At 44.7% G+C, this 19,710-nt stretch overlaps 1 protein-coding gene across 10 annotated transcripts in view; it reads right to left on the bottom strand.

Moving 5' to 3' along the window:
• Nucleotides 1-340: 340 nt before the first annotated feature.
• Osbpl6 (oxysterol binding protein like 6) overlaps nucleotides 341-19,710 on the bottom strand; it is a 174,432-nt gene continuing 155,062 nt past the window's right edge. For all 10 annotated transcript variants that reach the window (XM_087900080.1, XM_087900079.1, XM_087900076.1 and 7 more), the window contains 10 exons: nucleotides 17,369-17,456; nucleotides 16,562-16,815; nucleotides 15,774-15,911; nucleotides 15,211-15,274; nucleotides 13,366-13,444; nucleotides 11,297-11,441; nucleotides 10,008-10,152; nucleotides 7,606-7,732; nucleotides 6,124-6,246; nucleotides 341-3,982 (listed from right to left, as the gene is read on the bottom strand). In XM_087900080.1, coding sequence (XP_087756206.1) covers nucleotides 3,874-3,982; nucleotides 6,124-6,246; nucleotides 7,606-7,732; nucleotides 10,008-10,152; nucleotides 11,297-11,441; nucleotides 13,366-13,444; nucleotides 15,211-15,274; nucleotides 15,774-15,911; nucleotides 16,562-16,815; nucleotides 17,369-17,456 — 1,272 coding nt within the window. In that variant the 3' untranslated portion in view covers nucleotides 341-3,873. The remainder of the gene's footprint in view (nucleotides 3,983-6,123; nucleotides 6,247-7,605; nucleotides 7,733-10,007; nucleotides 10,153-11,296; nucleotides 11,442-13,365; nucleotides 13,445-15,210; nucleotides 15,275-15,773; nucleotides 15,912-16,561; nucleotides 16,816-17,368; nucleotides 17,457-19,710) is intronic.

The following is a 19,710-nucleotide window of genomic DNA, read 5'->3' as shown; positions in this document are numbered from 1 at the left end:
CCCGGTTTAGAAGAATGAAGGCACATCCTTCTTAGACAACTCGCCATGCTCCTGAAAGCAGATGCTGCCAGAAGGTTTTCCGTCTCAGTAAGAGTTCTGAAGATGATGTTAACAAAGCTAGTTTTTGCTTGGGAAAGTGTCACGCAATGCACAGCTTTCAAAGTATACATTTTACAAAAGAAACTCAACAAAGATAGAATCCTGGTGTGGTAAATAGTCTTTCACAAAATCCATGAAGCCTTGGGGCCAAAAAGCCACAAAAACAAAACGACATTTTCCTCAGTTCTACGGACACATTCCCCCCTCATATTTCCCCCAAAGAACATTCTAGAGCACAAAATGGATTCATAATGGTTTAATTAGATACATTTTATATATCCCGAACATAATTGCTCTCATAGAAATAAACTAATATTTTGTACACAAACTGTATTTACTGTACCACATTCATAACACACTGAGCCAAGTGCAAACATCTGATACACACCCTGGTGTGTGGAGCTCGGCTGCCACAAACGCTCCAGTATCTAGGATGACAGAGAACAGCAGCAGACAAGATGGATAATCGAACCCACAGAAAAGTAACAAAAATGCTCTTTAGTATTAAGCAAAACAGACTAATCAGGTTTTCTTCCAGGTAACTTTCCTCCCTCTCCAAGCTCCTTGGGACTGGTAAGGGGTCATGCAGAAAAACACAAGGCCAGAGCACAAAAGGTTTGGGAAATTGACAATTTGGCATCCTTTGTACCAAAAATTCCTTGGTTTCCCTCAGCCAGAGAATTACATTTAGTCCCTGCTCTCACGCACAACTGGCGTGATAATGACAAGGTATCTTAAATGAAGTTTTCGTTTTTTTACAACTACCAGACAGTGTTTTAAAGTAATCCATGAAAAATAATGACGATTAAAAATAATCAAACATCAGCAACACTGAAGAGGGAGTTTGCACCTTGGTTAGCAGCACTGAGCATCAAATGGTTTTCGGTGAGCCTCTGCGAACGCTGGCGTGTACCATTGATCAGTTCGGTCTGGGCAAGCCCTCAGGCTACTGTCACCAATTACTGCCTTTACTGATGGCCATCTCTCCGGAGGGGAGAGAGCTTGGCAGTAAAGCATGGGAGAAGAACACAGACATACCAAGCCCTCCTAGATCTTTGTAATGAAAAGCAAAACAGTAAGGCCCTCCCAAATCTAAAGATTTATGTAAAGTTCCAAGGAATACATCATGTTTTATCAGGAGAATAAGCTAACAGTCTCTCCTTTCACTGTTTAGCTTCACAAGCCGGAATGTTATGTGAGTGACGTTCCAATGGGGCTATAACTTTTTAACCACGGTGTGAAGACAAGGAGGGATGGGGCCGTGACAACAACACAAGCGAGTGTTCCCTTGGGAGGTGAGCTAATCGGGTGTTACAGAAAACCTGCAGCCTAACCAAGGACTGGATGGTCACAATTCGGAAATCGGGATCTCAAAACAGATTCAAAATGGAGGATACGGCAACACGCGACTGTAATGAACAGGACACGCCCCTCATTTTCATCTTGAAACCCAAATTAGTTTCAGGGCAGGACCTGACCATCCTTTTCTGTCTGTACTTGGCATCTAACCATACTATATATCCAGCGAAGGCCTTACCTCCTGTTTCTCCCTCCTTCTTAGATAACACAAGCCCTGGGCACAGTCATTTCTTCCCTGGTGGCTCCCGGTCTTCCTCCACTTGTTAAACTGGCAGCCCCTCTCCTCTTTGGATCAGCTCAGCTCCCCAGTCCCTCCTAGGCACACCTGTCTTCTGCAGGGTTCTTTTCTTACCTAGTCACTGTGAGGCAGTTTTAGCAAACACCCCTAAGTACAGGTGAGACCCATTTTCAATCGTACTGTAAGCTCCACCAAGGGAGGACCAATTTCTGTGAGGAAGCCAATAGGATTCTAATTAGGTCCTAATTCACATTATATTTAGACATGAAAGAAGGTGCGCAGATAAAAGGACATTAGCTTGAATGAAGTAAAAAAAAAAAATAGTCCATGACAAGTGGAAGATCTGACAATTGCGAGGCAAACCACCTAAGATTTCACACAGGAGTTCAAAATCGAGGAGCGAGTGCAAAGAGAGGGCCATGTAAGCCGAAGCTCAGCCCTGGCGGATTCAGGGAACTTAGAGGGAGCGAGAGTCCATTCTAATGAGTGCCAGCTGTGAACACGATGCATGGACTTAGACGCAAGAAGAACGTTAGGATAATTAAAATAGACTGGAACTTCTGAGTTCGCCTCCGTGTTCTCAGCAGCAGCTTTGGGTTTAATGGTGAATTAGCCATTATCTGAAATGCTTTGCTGAGGAGAAATAACACCAAAATTGGTGCCTCTTAACAAAATATAAAATGTCACTAACCTTGTTCTCAGAGTCTAAAATAACACTTAAATTCAGATGGCGAGAATCTAAGAATAAAACTCTGACAATAAAATATAAGTAATTTTCTAATTCACTAGGAAGCCCCCCTACCGAGTTTTAGTTTTTAAACATACAGGCATTTATAGAGTCATGTACGTGCAGGAACTTAGGAATGCTAATGCAAGCTTCCTACAAAAACGTCTGTGTACCCGTGGAGGAAAAACAAAACCTGAAAAATTCAAAACACAGCTTGCCCACCCCCACCTTTGGAATGGATAAATTTCTTTTAGCCAAGTTTTTTATTTCTGCCCTTAGCAAGGTAGATGATTAATATGTAACCATGTATCATATGGAATTGCTTGACTTTAGAAAAGGAAGATGATTTGCATAGGATCCATTTACATAATGCAAATAAGCTTTTGTTCTCTGTGGAATCTGAACCGTGCCAAGGAGTGGGCATGAGTCAGGGATGTGCTGTATGGCCTCGTGTGCCACTCAAAAACAGTACTTCATGGTACCACCCGGCCCAGGCAGAAGCCCCAAACGTCTGTTACTTCCTAATGAAGTTTTAACACTGATGACAGGTATCCAAATAAAATACAGCATTGCCAAATGCTAGGGCACACTGTGAGGTCAGACGGAGGGTGGATGGTTTACTATCTGGACACAGGATGAATACTTAAAGAGCAACCTGGATGCAGAGACCTTAGAGTACCATCCCTTAGCCCTCTTGCCCTTCAGATCCACCACACGGTAACTCGCTTAACAAAGGAAAATAGGTTTTTCCTTACTTAATCTTCTTATATCAGCTGAATCAATGTTCTGACGGAGAAAGTGAATCCACCCCAGGATTCTAATGATCTGTCCTTCACATACACCTAGGAGCACACATTTTAAAAAAATGGTTTATTGTACATCTTTGCATTTCTTAAGGCATGAACAATGTAAAGATGGGATGGGTTTCCGGAAGCATCACGTCTATTTTGACGAGGCTGGTACAAGCACACCACATCGAAAAACACTTTGGGGCTGAACTAACCGACCGCTCCGGCCCAGGAGCTCTAAGGTAGGGGATGACGCTTTCAGCCAGCAGACCAAGCGTGTAGCGGTACGTCATTTTACACTCCCCCCATCCGCGCGAAGCACCGGTTACAGTGTGATCTTCCTGACCAGCTCCTCTGCCTTGGATTTTATACTCCCCTTCTTTCAGTCTGCTTTCCGAGGAGGGCATGGGTTTTCTTTTCTTTTCTCTTTTAATTGTGTTTTACTTTTTAAGGAATATGGTTGCAGCAAAACAGAAAGGATCCAAAAGTGGTTAGGAGCCTTGTCTAATGCACTTTTGAAAATCCATTATAAAGATGAATAGAAAAGCAAATGGGAGGTTTTCAGTCGACCCAGAAACCACGCGCAGCTATAAGAAACGTAATTGTGCATAGTTATTTATTCATCCGGAGTGTGGTATGTTAGCTACCTCTACGTCTCCAGTTCACCACAGTACAGGGCTGTCTACTTTGCTAAACCCAGGGTCCTTCCGAAGCTCCCAGTAGGTGTCATTAGAAACCCAGGCTTCTCTTTGATTTGCATCAATTACTTTTCTGTGGAAATATGAAAACCAACATTAGACACAAATTACATCAAGGTCAGATGAGAACTCAACTCTCTCATATGTGTGTGTGTGTGTGTGTGTGTGTGTGTGTGTATGCAGATATTATATATACAGTGCAGTATATAATATAGTTAGTGTGCTATCTGCCAACAATTGATAAGCTAGCAATGCCTGGCCAGAAATAAAGAAACTGATGTCATTAAATGATTGAAATGAAAGCAAGAAGGAAAAGACAAAGGGCAGGAACTAATTACCTCTAATTACCTCTGGGTAAGGGGAGACAGCATGGAGGCCCAAACACGGCACTGTAAGTACTATAAGGAAGAGCTTCCTCCCAGGAACTATATAAATCTAAGTTACATAAATCTTTAGATTCAATATCAGAAGTTGCAAAAGCCTTCATGACACCATGTCTGGAGGGCACTCTATGGCCCTGAAGGGCACACTGCAGCCCTGAATATACACTGCAGCCCTGAAAGGCACACTGCAGCCCTGAAGTCACACTGGAGCCCTAAAGGACACACTGCAGCCATGAAGGGCACACTGCAACCCTGAAGGACACACTGCAGCCCTGAATGCACACTGTAGCCCTGAAGGGCACGCTGCAGCCCTGAAGGGCACGCTGCAGCCCTGAATGCACACTGCATCCCTGAAGGTCACACTGCAGCCCTGAAGGACACACTGCAGCCCTGAAGGGCACACTGCAACCCTGACGGACACACTGCAGCCATGAATGCACACTGCATCCCTGAAGGTCACACTGCATCCCTGAAGGTCACACTGCAGCCCTGAATGCACACTGCAGCCCTGAAGGACACACTGCAACCCTGAAGGACACACTGCAGCCCTGAAGGGCACAATGCAGACCTGAGGGAACACTGCAGCCCTGAGGGAACACTGCAGTCCTGAAGGGCACAATGCAGACCTGAATGCACACTGCCCACCTGAAGGGCACACTACAGACCTCTGAAGGACACACTCCAGACCTGAAGGGCACACTATAGCTCTGAAAGGAACACTGCAGATCTTTGAAGGGCACACTCCAGACCTGAAGGGCACACTGCATCCCTGAGGGAACACTGCAGACCTGAATGCACACTGCAGACCTAGGGCACACTGCAAACCTAGGGCACACTGCAGCTCTGAAGGGCACTGCAGCCCTGAAGGGGACACTGCAGCCCTGAATGCACACTGCAAACCCGTAGGGCACACTGCAACTCTGAAGGGCACACTGCAACCCTGAATGTACACTGCAGCCCTGAATGTATACTGCAGTCCTAAAGGGCACACTGCAGCCCTGAAGGGCACACTGCAGCTCCGTAGGGCACACTGCAGCCCTGAAGGGCACACTGCAGCCCTAAATGCACACTGCAGCCCTGAAGGGCACACTGCAGACCTGTAGGGCACACTGCAGTCCTGAAGGGCACATTGCAGTCCTGAAGGATAAAATGCAACTCTGAATGGCACACTGCAGCCCTGAAGGGCACACTGCAGCCCCGAAGGGCACACTGCAGACCTGAAGGGGACACTACAGATCTCTGAATGGCAAGTCTGCACTTCCACCACAGGATGATCATGAGATGACAGCTCTAAAGGGGAGGGTGTTGCCCTGAGCTTTTCTGCGCATGCTCAGGAGGATGACAGATGATGGATCTGGAAACTTCAGCGTCATCTCCATGATGATTATATAATCCGTTAAATAATCCTGTAGCAATCCTCTTTGATCCTGCCACAGTGGGGCTAAATATGAGCAGAAACAAGCTCTGTGTTACAGAAATAAAATTAAGTCCTAATGGAGTCATGGTGCCCTTGGGAGTAGAATCCCAAGCACTGCTAACTGAGGAAAGGGAACACAGTTCTGTCACTCCAAAGGGTCCCGATAAAGGAACAACGCTTTTTGGTGAGCTTCTCTCTATCTCACAGACCACAGAGAGAAAAGGCCCACCGAGAACAACTGCTCGTTACGGCAACTAACTTTTACACACGCAAGATCCGATTCAGCGTTTCCCTGTCCAGCATAAAGTAACCCAAATCAGCTTAAGTCCTTGGATGTGCTGCAGCCCATTTTTTCTCACGGTCTGTGGCAAACTTTAGTAAAACATGAACTTACTGTAGGAACGGTTGACTTACTTAAAAAATTTTGGTATATGTTCCAGGTTGTTTTCCTCCATGTACCGTCTTCGGGATCTCTGGAGTTCCTCAACTCTTTGTTTCTCGGCGGCTGCGGCTTCTAAGTTTCCCTCTTCCAAAAATCTAAGAAGAATACAGTTGGTATCCCAATGTTAGCATCTTTTAGAAGGAAAATTACCTGCTGGCTGCTGAGAATATGACATCCTGAACAGCGGTGACATTGCTGCTGCCCCTTCACCTGTCCCAGGCCATATGTCCTCAGTCTGTCCATTAATTAATATAGTTTCTGTACGTGTGGATTGAATCACTACATCCAGGACCACAGTGGTATGATAAGAGGGCAGGTTAGTGGTTTGGCCTGGAACACTTCTCTGTGTTGTCTGGAGTTCTACAACTTCAGATCGTTTTTTGGAGAATGACAGTCCAGGGTAAGAGCCACATGAAGTCACAGGCTGGGTTCTTTATGTGTCCTAGTGCCAAATGTGTTTGTTCAAGGCTGTGGGTGCTGGATGGGGACCGGCTGCTCTCTATTCGGAGGCAGACTGAGAGACAAGGAACTTTCCTCCTTTACTGGAGAACATCAGGTATGAAAAAGAAGGTATCCTGAGAACAACTGAGAAGGTGAACACGGACCCAATGATGATCTGTGAATATTTACATGTGTGGCTGGCATGTGGACAGGAGCTTGCTAAACACACACAAGGCCTTTGGTTGGATTGCCACCAGCAGACACACACACAGACACACACACACACACACACACACACACACCTTTACATTTCAAAACAAGGGCAAAGGAGAGTAGGCATATACAATATATGTTGCACAAGGTTAATTGATGAAATTAAATGTCAATCAGTGAGACACACGCTCTGGGAGTACCATCAACTGCAATTTTTAGTGGGGAATCATATGTGGAATAGAATGAAGTGAAAGTCATACCAAAACATTTTAGGAGGGGGAAAAAACCTCCACACATACATGGGAACGCAGGTGACATAGAGAAATTTAGGGGAAATGAATTCTGTAGAAGTGGACATTGTGATCACATACAAAGAACAAAAAATGATGAATTCGGTAGTTTGAGTACAATTCCACAGCCTCTGGGACTAAGGTATGGGGCTGAGTTTCAGTTAGGTCACCTCCAGGTATTCCTGTCACTCAAAGGACACTCCATGTTATAGGGCAGTGTGTGTAAAGAGGCCAAAGCTCCAGGGCAAGGCACGATTCGCTAGTGACCAGCTGCGTGTTAAGACATTTGGTAACTGTACAGACGATCCCTGCCACTGTCCAATAAGTTTCTGTTATAACATCCCTACAAATGCCATTTTGCCCAGGGCAGGAAACTCAGGCATTTCTGAGGGAATACGGGGATGAAAGAATGCATGGAGAGCAGACAAGCGATGGAGAGAAGAGTCCCAACAACCTCTGACACCCATGTTGTCTTCTAGGATGGAGCAGAAACCCTGCAGCAACCCTGACCTTTGATCTGGCCGGAATCGGGCATCCGTGGGAGGAAGGAGGTCCTTCAGCACAGGATCCAACTCATTGAGCTCCACAGCGAACCTCGTGAAGCCATAGTAGAGCTCGTAGTTGGTTGGCAGCGAGCCTGGAGGGAGGCAGAGAGCAGCTGAGTGTGGGAGGCAGGCGGCAAGGGGAGGAGCCCACTCAGGAAGAGCACTTAAAGTGAGCCCAGCTTCCAAACGGGCTTCGAACTCACGAATGCAACATCATGGTTTCCTTTCGAGTAATCGAACTGTTGCTAATTTGCTAGGTGAGAAAGTTTATGTTGACGGTCAGAATTAAGAGATTAACACATTTAATAAAACCCTGCCTTTAAATAAAACCTTGCATTACATTAGTAGTCTTCGTTGGCCAAACACAGAATTTTCCTCTCACATATTCCATTAGGTAACTAGAGACCAGGTTAGTTAATACAAACGTGGAAATTTCATGAGAAGCCCCTCTCATGGACTTCCTCATTAAAAAGATGCAGATGGAAATTTTTATTAGTAGTCGTTTAAAACATTTAAAAATTATTTTAACATTTGTTGTTTTTTTTTTTGTGTGTGTGTGTGTGTGAGAGAGAGAGAGAGAGAGAGAGAGAGAGAGGAGAGAAACACCAATGCTTGACTTTTTTCTTTGGCTCAGTTTTGTCTGTTCTTATCAAATCTTATTTTTTTTTTTAATGTATGTGTGTCTCAGGGAAATATGATGCATGGGGGGGGGGTGTACCCACAGAGTCCAGAAGAGAATGTGGGAACCCTTGAGGCTGGAGGTGCAGACAGTGCAGGCAGTTGTGAGCAACCCCCCATGGATACTGAGAATGATCCAGTCCTCTGGAGAAGCAGCGAGTACTCTTAACCGCCAAGCCATCTCTCCAGCCCCGGTGATTTCTTTTACTACCATGTGGATTTCAGGGGTTGAATTCAGTCTTGGCAGGAGGGACCTTTAGAGCTCTTTCATTTTATTCCATCGTAACAATTTGTACAAACACACACACACACACACACACACACACACACAGTTTGAGCTACAGCAAGTGTGCAGAGGTCAGAGGACAGAAGACAATTTGTAGGACTAAACTCAGGTTGTTAGGTTTGGGGGCGAGCACCTTTAACCTGCTGCTATCTTGCCAGCCCTGAGATCCATCCATCCATCTATCTGTTGAGGCATCCATCCATCCATCCATCCATCCACGCGCTGACCCACCCACCAGCCCATCCCTCCAGCAGCCCACTCCCCCATCCTACTTTCCCTTCCACCCTTCTTTTCCCTAACAGCTCATCTTGCTCTCCAAGTTGGTTGTGAACTCCTGGGTTCTAGCAACCCTCCTATTTCAGGGCACCAAGTGCAAGGACCGCAGACATGCACCATTGCCCCAGGCTGTGAGTAAGACTTGGTACCCAGAACCTCACTTATGCTAGGAAGTGCCCCACCACTGCTTTACACCCCGACCTCATATCATGCTTATCAGTGTATTCTAAGGTGGAATCTGTGTTTGCTTTGCTTACTGAAGTAGTTCAGCCTCCTAGAGCAAGGCTGGTGCATGGCCAATACTCAGTAAGTAGTTACTAACAACACATGAACTAACAACACATGAACTAACCACTGTACCTGCAGGATTTTTTTTTTTTAGACAGGGTTTCTCTGTGTAGCCCTGGCTGTCCTGGAACACACAGAGATCTGCCTGCCTCTGCCTCTTGGGTGCTCGGATTAAAGGTGTGCGCCCCCATGCCTGGCACCAGCAGGAAATTTATAAACATTTAAAACAGTGTCCTTAGGACACCAACAACTATTTTTAAAAGTTGCAGAGTACCTAACAAATTCCAGTGGAAACAGATGTCACATGGAGAATTTTTTGGCCACTTACACTGTATTTTCCGTTATGTGCTAATGTAGTGCCTGGCTGTGCTGATGCCTTTGGTGAAGCGCCAGCATGTGGCAGCTTTTCTGCTTAAGTAAAAAAGCTCACTACTGTGGCAAGTTACTGGATTTAGGGTTGCAGACATTGTATTTCCTTTGTTTTATTTAAAAAGTAAAGATGAACAAGGCCTTGCTTATGTGTTTCGGTTATTTAAACTCTTTGTTTAGAGCACCTAACATTTGCATGTATAGATTATGTTTAAATCAATTCCCCATGGCAGATTTGAGCAGGCCAGTTTACTGCATGGCACTGATTCGGTCCATTTGTTAATTACCAAGGATCAAATGGTGGATTTTACATATACCTTATTTGTGGGGTGTAAATATAACTGTGATGACCTTGAGCATTTACATTTTAGATTTCACTATCAAAAGGAAATGCAAGGCAAATGCATGGTCCGCCCCTGCTTCGCTCCCCCCCCCACTGCCTCCTGACCCAGAAGCTCAGGCGGTCTCACCTGGTCTCCAGATGCACTTCGCAGAGGGGGCCACCCCGCAGTAGAGTCCTTCATGCCACTTCCCAAAGAGCCGGTGCACCACCTTCCCTTCCTGGTCTATTACCACGCCCTGGACTTCATTCACGTTGGAGTTCCAATAATTCACCTGGGAAACAAGCAACCCCAGCGCTTTAGTAACACCAACCTGCCCTGTCCATGTGCAAACCGTTCTTTCCCCCTGAAATGCAGCTCAGCGCATTGCACGCTCATGGAAGGTGGCTTTTCTTGCTTTTCTATCTCGATAGCGTCTCACTAACGTAGTTTAAGTTGGCATGGAACTTCGCGTGTAGCCCAGGTTGGCACAAAACTCACAGTCCTTCTACCTCAGAGTCGCATGTGCTGGGATTAGTGGAGCGCCACAGTAACTGCCTAGATTAATTTCTAAGCAGTGGATAGTCTGAGCACTGGCTTACCACGGGCAAGGCCCTGGATTTGATTCCCAGTACCAACACACACACACACACACACACACACACACACACACACACAAACTTCTGCTCCATGCCACACAGCATGATAGCATGTCAATCTCTAGCTCCAGGCTAATTGTTAGCTGAAGAACCCAATATTAACTCACAGGCTAGTGGTTTTTGTCTTCAGATACTCTCCCTTGGCTCATGGATCTTAATGAACTTCAGCTGGACATGATATCAAAAGAATTGGCAAACGCTGCAAGGTAGTTAAACAAACACGGTGTGTGCGTGTGTTGTCTTTCTCCTTCAGACCAGCGTTACTCAGGGAAACGGTGCTCCAAGGGGCATTTCTTTTCATAACCTTTTCTCTAGCAAACAAAAGCAGTGCTTTCTCCTGGCCCAGTCTGGATGGCTACAGAGCAGCCTTAGATGAGTTTGGAGTGACTGCGGCTACCATCTCCATGGCTCTGCTCAGTGTTTTCAAGAATTGACAACTGTATTAGAATCAGAACCCTACATATGGTCACATAAATGTATTTATATTGTAATCAGGCATTAACAGAAACTACAGAACTCAGTATAGGAATGAAATGTGTTCTAGAATTTTACTTAGTGTCCTTGTTGGCTATGTAAAAACAAGATTCCTTAAAAAGAAACTTATTTCTCCTTTGCCATGGTATTTCTGACCTCCACAAATCCAGAAATTTAGATCCCTCAAGCAATTGTGCTTTCTTGTGTAAATGCCCTAAGACATGACACAGGGCAGATCTCCTTCAATTTCTTCCTCGGGAAGCATTCCATGTGGTCCTTCCTCTCCTGTTCTACGGCGCTTCTTACCTTGACAAATGTGAGTTTGCAGAGGCAAACACTGCTTTTGGTATTTCTAATGGTCACTTCGCCATAATGCTCGATCCATCTTCTCCCACTGAGGATGTTGTGTATACACGTGGTGACTTTGTTCCACACATAGTAATCTCCATACCTACAGAGGACACAGCACTGATCAAAAGCAGTAGACACAGATAGATTACTGGTCCTACAGGTGAGAATAATCTTTGGGTAAAACTTCCTTTCCCCTCACGTCCCCTCATTCCTTAAAAACTACTGTGCAGTCATAAATATGCATGACACGATCCCTTTACTTAAGGAATAATGACGTGTTCTCTGTCATGCTAAAAAGCCACTAAGTTCAACAATGCCTCTTTCGTGCTCCTCTGGGGCTGAGAGTATGCTAGGGGCATAGTGACATGTAAGGAAATACTCAAAAAAGTCAAGTATCACGAAGGTTACTATCTACAAATGAGCAAAGTGTCACGAGGACAGAGGGGGGGTCATCCTTAGCTTTGCAGTAATATGGAGTGATCATCAAGCAAGACACACCAGATGAGGCTTGTGGTTTGTAGTGTGGAAGTGGGCACTGTGTATGAGGGGTGTATCTATAAGACACAAGGGCCAAGAGAACCTGGCGTTGGGGGCCCTGCCAATGGTATGTTCCAGATCATAAAGAGGGCAGGGAAGGCACTTAGTGACCTTCCAAAGAGTCTACATTTACTGGCAGGTGATGAGAGTATTTGTGGGCGGATTGGAGGAAAGAAGCTTAATCAGATACACATTTGAGAACGATTACTCTCAGAATGCTCTCATAGTACACTGTCATAATAAAAGCCAAGAAGATGACACTGTCATAATAAAAGTTAAGAAGACGGACGGAGCCATTCTTTAGGAAAAAGACAAGAAGGTGAACAAGCATATTTATGGCACAAATCCAGTGTATATTCTGGGGAACGAGGTACAGAATTTCTGCCAAGCAATGGGATGGTACCAGCACAAATCAGATGGAAGCGTATGCATTATGTATATTTTCAAGTACAATTATATTTCATAATGAAATAAAATACTTCTCGGGCCCAGCTGGTATGATATGGGTATTAGAGACACCAGGGAAGATGGTATCCTCATGACTTTTCACTGACTGGATGTTTATCTCTTCTGTCTTGCCTTTTCCCATATCCAATTCATCAGCTGACTGTGTATGCACATGTGCGCATTCGTGTACGTATGTGTGTGTGTGTGTGTGTGTGCGCGCGCGTGCGCATGTGTGTGTGTGTGTATGCATGCGTGTGGAGGGTAGCCTTAGGCTTTGGTCTTTGTCTTCCGCTTAGAGACAGGCTCACTCTGTTGTTTCTCTGCTGCATACTGCAGGGCGGCTGGCCTGCGTTTTCTGAGGATTCTCCCGTCTCCACCTCCTATCTTCCCACAGCAGCGCTGGATCACAGACACTCATGCTAGGTATATGGCTTCTGGGGATTCTAACTCAGGTCCTCTCATTTGTGCCGAAGTGCTTTTATATACCAAGCCATCTCTTTAGCTCCCCACCCCAGCACATCCCACCCAAACAGATGAAACCCAAATCAACCAGACAAGCAAAAAACAACAAAATCATATCTTTGTCCTCAACACAAACCAAGCAATTTAAAAATATAGTCTATCTCTTCTAAGTCTTTTTATACAGACTATGGTATAAAAGGATTCCATCATTACTTACTTCTAAATAACTTAGGAACTTAAAATAGATCCTTTATCTAAGCACGATAGATGTACAGGTGAAATTATAAACAGGATAAAAAAGAAATGGATAAAGGGTGAGCTTGCTAACAAAAACGTAGATTAATATGATGGCGAGAACATGGCAGCTCTGGGCTGATCAGAAGAAGGAGGCCGGACAGAAGCAGGAAGCTGTTGCACATAGGCAAAGGTTATTAGTTCTTGTGGGAGTCCATAGTGAAAAAATCGTGCTGAAGATATCAGAGACTTTGAGTATCCAGGGAAATGGACTCTTTCAACCTTCCCGCGCACCAACTTGTTCTGGGAGAGCAGAAGCCTGAGAGTGGAGGAGGGCAACCTACTTTGGAAGCATAACATTCAGGGTTCCAACCGGCAGGATCTCCATCGACTTCCCCCAGAACTTATTTTTCCATCTGATATCTAAATAAGATAGCAAGAAGACAAAAATACAATATTCCACGTCTGATCGGTTCTATAAAAACGAATAGTGGTATTATATTTTACAAAGCATTTTTTTTTGTAATTTTAACAGAAACTATACTGCTATCTAATATCACAAGGACCTGAGGACAGCCAAGGTGAGAAGACTGTGATTCTTCCCAAACTCATTGTTTATTCCTCCACAATCATGTTCCCGGTTTGCTTCCATTTAACGGAACAAATTCCAGAAGCCAGAATAAAATATGTACATGCGGGAGGCACTCATATATGCATATGAACAGAGACCCTATGGTGCTTTAATCCCCAGACAATAATAAACACTAAGTTTCGACTAAATGATAAAAATAGTCACCATATATATCAAGCCTGAAGTATATGTAAAAGTAACTGTGGTATGGTAAATACCACTGACTTACAACACATCTCCCCTGTGTGAAGGAGAACTTGGGATAAAAGGATTAAAAAGAAAACTAAAATCTTTACACAGAGATAGTGAAGATTTATGAGCACGTGGGATGAACTTAATGAACACATCTCTACACTGGCTACGCTATAGCCCGAGGTCCAGCACTTTCTAACACAGCCCAGCATTGGCTAAGACACAGCCCGAAGCCCAGCACTTCCTCTTATTCAATGGCTTTATGTATTTCACTTGGAGACTCAGATTTGCCTGAAAATCTCTAATAAGCACCTGGTCCCATTCGGATAAACTAAGGGAGCTTAGGGTTATTTTCACACAACTTCTGACTCTTGGGTATAACCAAGAATTAATTTTCTTATGTTGCCATAAAGTTCAGTTACAATGTCTGTCATTGTGTGCTCTCAAGTTCAGGCAATGCTTCCTGTGAGCAACAAAACACCTTCCACATGCAAAGAACTATTTTACACTTAAAAGCCAAGCCAGCAAACGCATTCTTTTTTTCCTGGGGTGGTTGAAGCTTTATTTTAGGTAAGAGTGCAAAACTGCACCCCAGCAATGGGCCTTCATTAGGAGAGGCTTTGCAAAGCCTGAACTCCAAAGAGTCAGAAGATCCGTGAATCACTTTAGTGTTTAAACTGTTGCTGCTTGGGAGAGGGGCTGTTCCAGATCATCTACAAGTGACACCACAGTTTGCAGAAGCTCCTACCCTTGATATAAACAGTGCAAGATATTTGCATATAAAAGACTCACTGCTCTCACACACTTGAAATTCTCTCTGGATTCCCTGTAAGAACTAACACAGTGTCAATCCTAAGGAAATGGTTGTCTATTGTTATTCTTGGGGAATAAAAGAAGCCTGTATCCGTTCCATATAGATAGTTTTCCTGAGTGTTGCTCATCTTGGCCGACTGGCTCTGCACATGCTCCTGGACGTGTTGGGTGGACAGATGTCTAGATAGATGTGCCAGGGAGCATTCCTTTGGGATTAAAACCTCTGCACACACTCCAAGAGTAAGAGGGCGACAGACATCAGTGCCCCAGTATAGAGGCCCACAAGGCACAACGAGATAAGGCGAACCAGGCTGAAATGGGAAGCACGGAGCTGATATTCCACAGGCCCAGCCAGCATCTCACTTCCAAGACAATATGGCTTCATATTAAACTGGAAAATTTAATTTTCTCAAGACGATCCCTGCTGACATTGAGTAATAGTCTCTGAGTTCTCAAGACAGAAATTGAACTGAGCAGACTGTGTGCTTTCTGTAGCTAGAAACTGTCCACAGGTCTTATACATTTGACTTTCAGTTGTAATTGAAATACAAACCTTGCCAGAAAACAAAATTCTTCGATTCACAGTGACAGGCAGAAATGGGTGGATGATGGCTAACCTGGGAAGAGAGAGAAAGAGAGAGAGAGAGAGAGAGAGAGAGAGAGAGAGAGAGAGAGGACAATGATGCTAGTATTCCAACTTCTTTAAATGATATTTTTTGTTTTTTGAGACAGGGTCTCATGTAGCTCAGGCTGGCTTCAAACTTACAGCACTGCTAAGACTGGCCTTGAACTCCTGATCCCACTGCCTCCACCCAGTGCTGTGGTTACAAGCCTGCACCACCACTATATCAACCTAGATCACCAACAATACTGTTTCAAAAAATAAAATCACTCCTCCCCCCACCCAGTGAAACTAGAGTATCCAGTTCTAATAATAAATTCATCTCAAATCCTAAGTAAACACAGAGATCTTACACACACAGTGGGGGTGAGGATGCAGTTAAATGACATGGTGTTTCTCTTAACTGGTTAAGACAGCCCGTTCCAAACACACAGTTATTAAAGTTCTTCTCTTCACCAAACTGTTCCCGGAATGTGGACAGCAACCTCACTTACTTGTTCTGAGAAGAACCGGAACCCCTTATCTTCTCTTATGCATTCATAGGTCTCCCCCAGGACGGGGTTGAATGGTTTGCTTCCTGCTCTGAAGTAGGTGGAGCAATACCCTGAGACGGCAAACGCAGCAACGAGAACCTGTGAAGACATCGAGAGAGGAGCGCGATGTGGGAGTCACTCGGGTCCATTTGTCTCTGCCCCTCCAGACTGCACACACTCCATGTTGAGGGGGCTGACTTGATGCCACTTGTGTTTTCAATTACGTGAATCTTCATGAATACACAGGTGAGCACACCCTTCGCCCCCCAGGCAGGAAAGTGTGGCTGCTGGTACTGGAAAGAGCAGAGGTCAAGTTTTTCAGCCTTAGGAGTGGAGGACAAAGTACCAACAGCAAGTTGCTTTCTTAGAACTACATTCCTGAACAGATGGGCTCCCCTGGCACACAGGATTAGCTGACAGATCAAGGCTCAGCATGCTTTTACCCTCGAAGGAGGTTTTAATCTCTTTGCTAACATTTAGGGAGCAATTCAAGGTCAACACACATCTATCCCAGGAAGCTATGAACAACCCCATATGGCAATGCCAAGGGCTGAGACCACTGTGGGAATCTAGGTCATGGAGAACTCCCATGAGTAGCTTCCAACAAGAGGATCTAGAATTTTCTGGCCAGGCTTGGTTCTGCGCACAGACCAAGCCTTCTCTAATACCGACGCCGTGAGGACGCTATACAAACAGAAAGGTTGTCTACACGATGGTTGTGGCCTCGCTCAGGCCCTGCCCTTCCTTACCATCCTCTCATAGGGGTCGTCAGTCTCCGAGGCCTTGTCCAGGAGCTCACTGTACTCCAGTTCTTCACAGAGGTGCTGCAGAGTGTTGAGTGGCTCGTTGAGCTCCACGGGCATGGAGACCTTCGACAGGTCTTTGCCAATGTTGTTTCTCAAGATATTCCACAGGTTAATGTTACTGGTGTCAGGGCAAGGGGCAGGCAGGCACGTGCGGCGGCCGTTCCTGAAGGCACCTCCTGTGAGCTCCCCGTTCAGGACTGGGGGAGGAAGAAGAACAGTGAGTCCTGTGCCCCCTCTCTGGTTCATCAAATCAGAGTGGAAAGGAGAGCCCTTCATAGAATTCTGACTGTAATAATCTAATCACAGCCTCCTGAATACATAGGAACATTTCTATATGAAGCGGAGAACAGCATGCAGAACATCAGAGTATGTTTTTAAACAAAGTTTTAAATATACTCAAATATTTAAAAAATGTGCGCGCTCTCTCTCTCCCTCCCCCTCCCTCCTTCTCCCCCTTCCTTTTTCCCTCTCTTTCTCTGTGTGTGCGCGCATGCATAAAGTGCATATGCATTTTAATGAGAGGGACTTGACATTTGGGTCTGAACAAGATGTACATCTTCTCTACTCAACCACATACCTCCTAGATTCTACAGTCGCACACCCTGATAGATTATGCAACAGAAATGCTATCAATAACTAACTGAAGGGGGACAACTGGTGAGCAGAAGAAGGGAATGCCTGGCTAGTAATTCACCAGGGTTGTAATCTGGCATGCAGGGAGAACAACCTGGACGCTCAAACGATGCATACTTTGCCGAGAAATATTGTCGGCCACACTGGTGTTGTCTTCAGATATGTTGTCACTCACGTCGCTGATGTAGGACTCATCATCAGAGGCCTAAGGAAGGGAGGACAGACAGGTGATGAGGATGTCCCTCGGGATTCCTGCCTTGAAAACTCAGATCATCCAAAGGTTGAAAGTAACACAGTCTTGTTCAAATGAGAAGCAGAACACATACTTGGCTCAAAGAATACTTGAGTGTCTACTACAAGGTGCTAGGGAGGAACCATTGTTCTGAAGTCTCTCCTCAGCTAGGCTTGGGGAGGCTAGAACGCTTAATTCAGGAAAACACAGTAACATATACATAATAGGAGGCCTGAGACTCTACACTGAGGATTCCACATAGGATGTCCAGAGAAGGATTATTGAGAGGAAGGTGTGGAGGTGTCCAAGGGAGAATAGGAGTTGCCCAATCATTATAAGAGGGAGAGGCACAGGAAGGAGGGAGAGGCAAAAGCAAGAACCATTAGGGAAACATTAACCCAAGGACTGCTGGGAAGTAAAGAGTGGTGGAGACTAAGTGTAGGGAGACAGGAGAGGGCATAGCAGCAATGATAGGTTTTTCATGCCAACCTGAACGGTCATTAAAAACCAACAAATTGCAAGGGAGTGTGCAGAGAGTCAAGACTGGGTTTTCCAGAAGATGCCTACAGCTCTCTTTAGGGAGGTGAATGAAAAGATGCTACACAGATCTAGGGAAATGCTGTAGGACAATGGTCTTGTACTCTGAAAAGATTTTTCACTTGTATTGGTTTAATGAAATTCTGATTGGCCAATAGCCAGGCAGCAAGTATAGGCAGGGCAACCAGAATGGAGAATTCTGGAAAGAGGAAAGGCTCAGTCTGCAGTCATCACCCAGACACAGAGGAAGCATGATGAGAATGCTTCACTGGTAAAAGGTACCAAATCATGTGGCTAGCAAAGACAAGAATTATGGGTTAATGTAAGATATAAGAGTTAATAAGAAGCCTGAGCTAATAGGCCAACAAGTTTATAATTAATGTAAACCTCTGTGTGTTTCTTTGGGACTGAATGGCTACAGAACCAGGTATGACAGAAACCTCTGTCAACAAATGGTGCCAACATGAGAGACTTGGGAAGTAATTCTAGACACAAAACAAGAGTTAAGCACAGCTTCTTGGTAGCAGCATTTTCTCAGGTGGGCTCTGTTTGCTAGAGGCAAGCACATCTCATTTAAGAGAGGCTTCCTGACTCAGCTTTAGCTGCAAAAACCTTGCAGCTTTTTTTAAGAGGCACCGCCACCAAACACTTAAATGGTGTTTATGAATAGCCAACAGCATGCTTCTTGGTGGTGGCAGGGACCTTGAAACTCCAGAGCTATGGCAATAAACATGATTCCCACCAGTACCTCCACCATGAAGCTAGACTCCCTGAAAGCTAAGGGATGGGGTAGATCCAGTCAACAAAGCCAAGGTTTTAACCCTAGCCATATCGTTTAGTAAATTAAAGACTCATGTGTTCAGAAAAGATAAACAGTAAAGATAGATTTCGATGGAAAAAAAACCCTCTAAACAGTTTATAGTGTGTTTAAAAATATATGGAGGCTTATTAGAGAAAAAAAAAGGATGAAGTCCTGAAAGAAAGAAAAAAGAAAAAAAGAAAGAAAGAAAAAAAGAAAAAAAGAAAGAAAGAAAGAAAAAAAAGAAAGAATGAGAGTAGTTGGGTGTGGCAGCACACACCTTTAATCCCAGCACTTTGGAGACAGAGGCAGGCAAATCTCTGTGAGTTCCAGGACAGTCAAAGATACATAGAGAAAAACTGTCTCAAAAAAACCAAAAATTAAAAATAAAAGTAAAAGAAATACCGTTTAAAATAAAGCCACGTAAAGATGAAAAATACACAGAGAGTCTGAACACTGTATGTTATTGTGTTGTCTTTGAATTGTTTGATGGCTGAGGAAGGAGCAACAGCTGCTAAAAGACATTTGACTATAAATGTTGTTGGATTATTACAACCTATTTAGACCTATGTAGACCTCTGTGTGGTTTTGGGGGACTGAAAGGCTATGGGACCGAAACTCTGTCAACAGAGAAGAAACCCTAGAAGCCTAGAATCTGACGGCTTATGGGAGGCTGGGGAGAGAGCAAACCTGAAGTCATTCTCTTCATGGATGGAGCAACAGTGAGGCCAGCAGAGGTGTGGATACGGCTCAGCGGTAGACTGCCTGCCTAGCATGCATAAGTTCTAGGTTCAATCCCAAACACTGCAAAAACAAATGAACAAGAAACTAAAAAGAAACCCAAATTGAGGGGGAAAATAAAATTAAGGAGCAATGTGATGTACAGAGAGC

The sequence above is a fragment of the Myodes glareolus genome, chromosome 21 (genome assembly GCF_982192425.1).
Source record: "Myodes glareolus chromosome 21, mMyoGla1.1, whole genome shotgun sequence".
Taxonomy (NCBI): Eukaryota; Metazoa; Chordata; class Mammalia; order Rodentia; family Cricetidae; genus Myodes; species Myodes glareolus.
The sequence above is the reverse complement of the archived record's forward strand: the minus strand, read 5'-3'. Positions and strand labels throughout refer to the sequence as shown.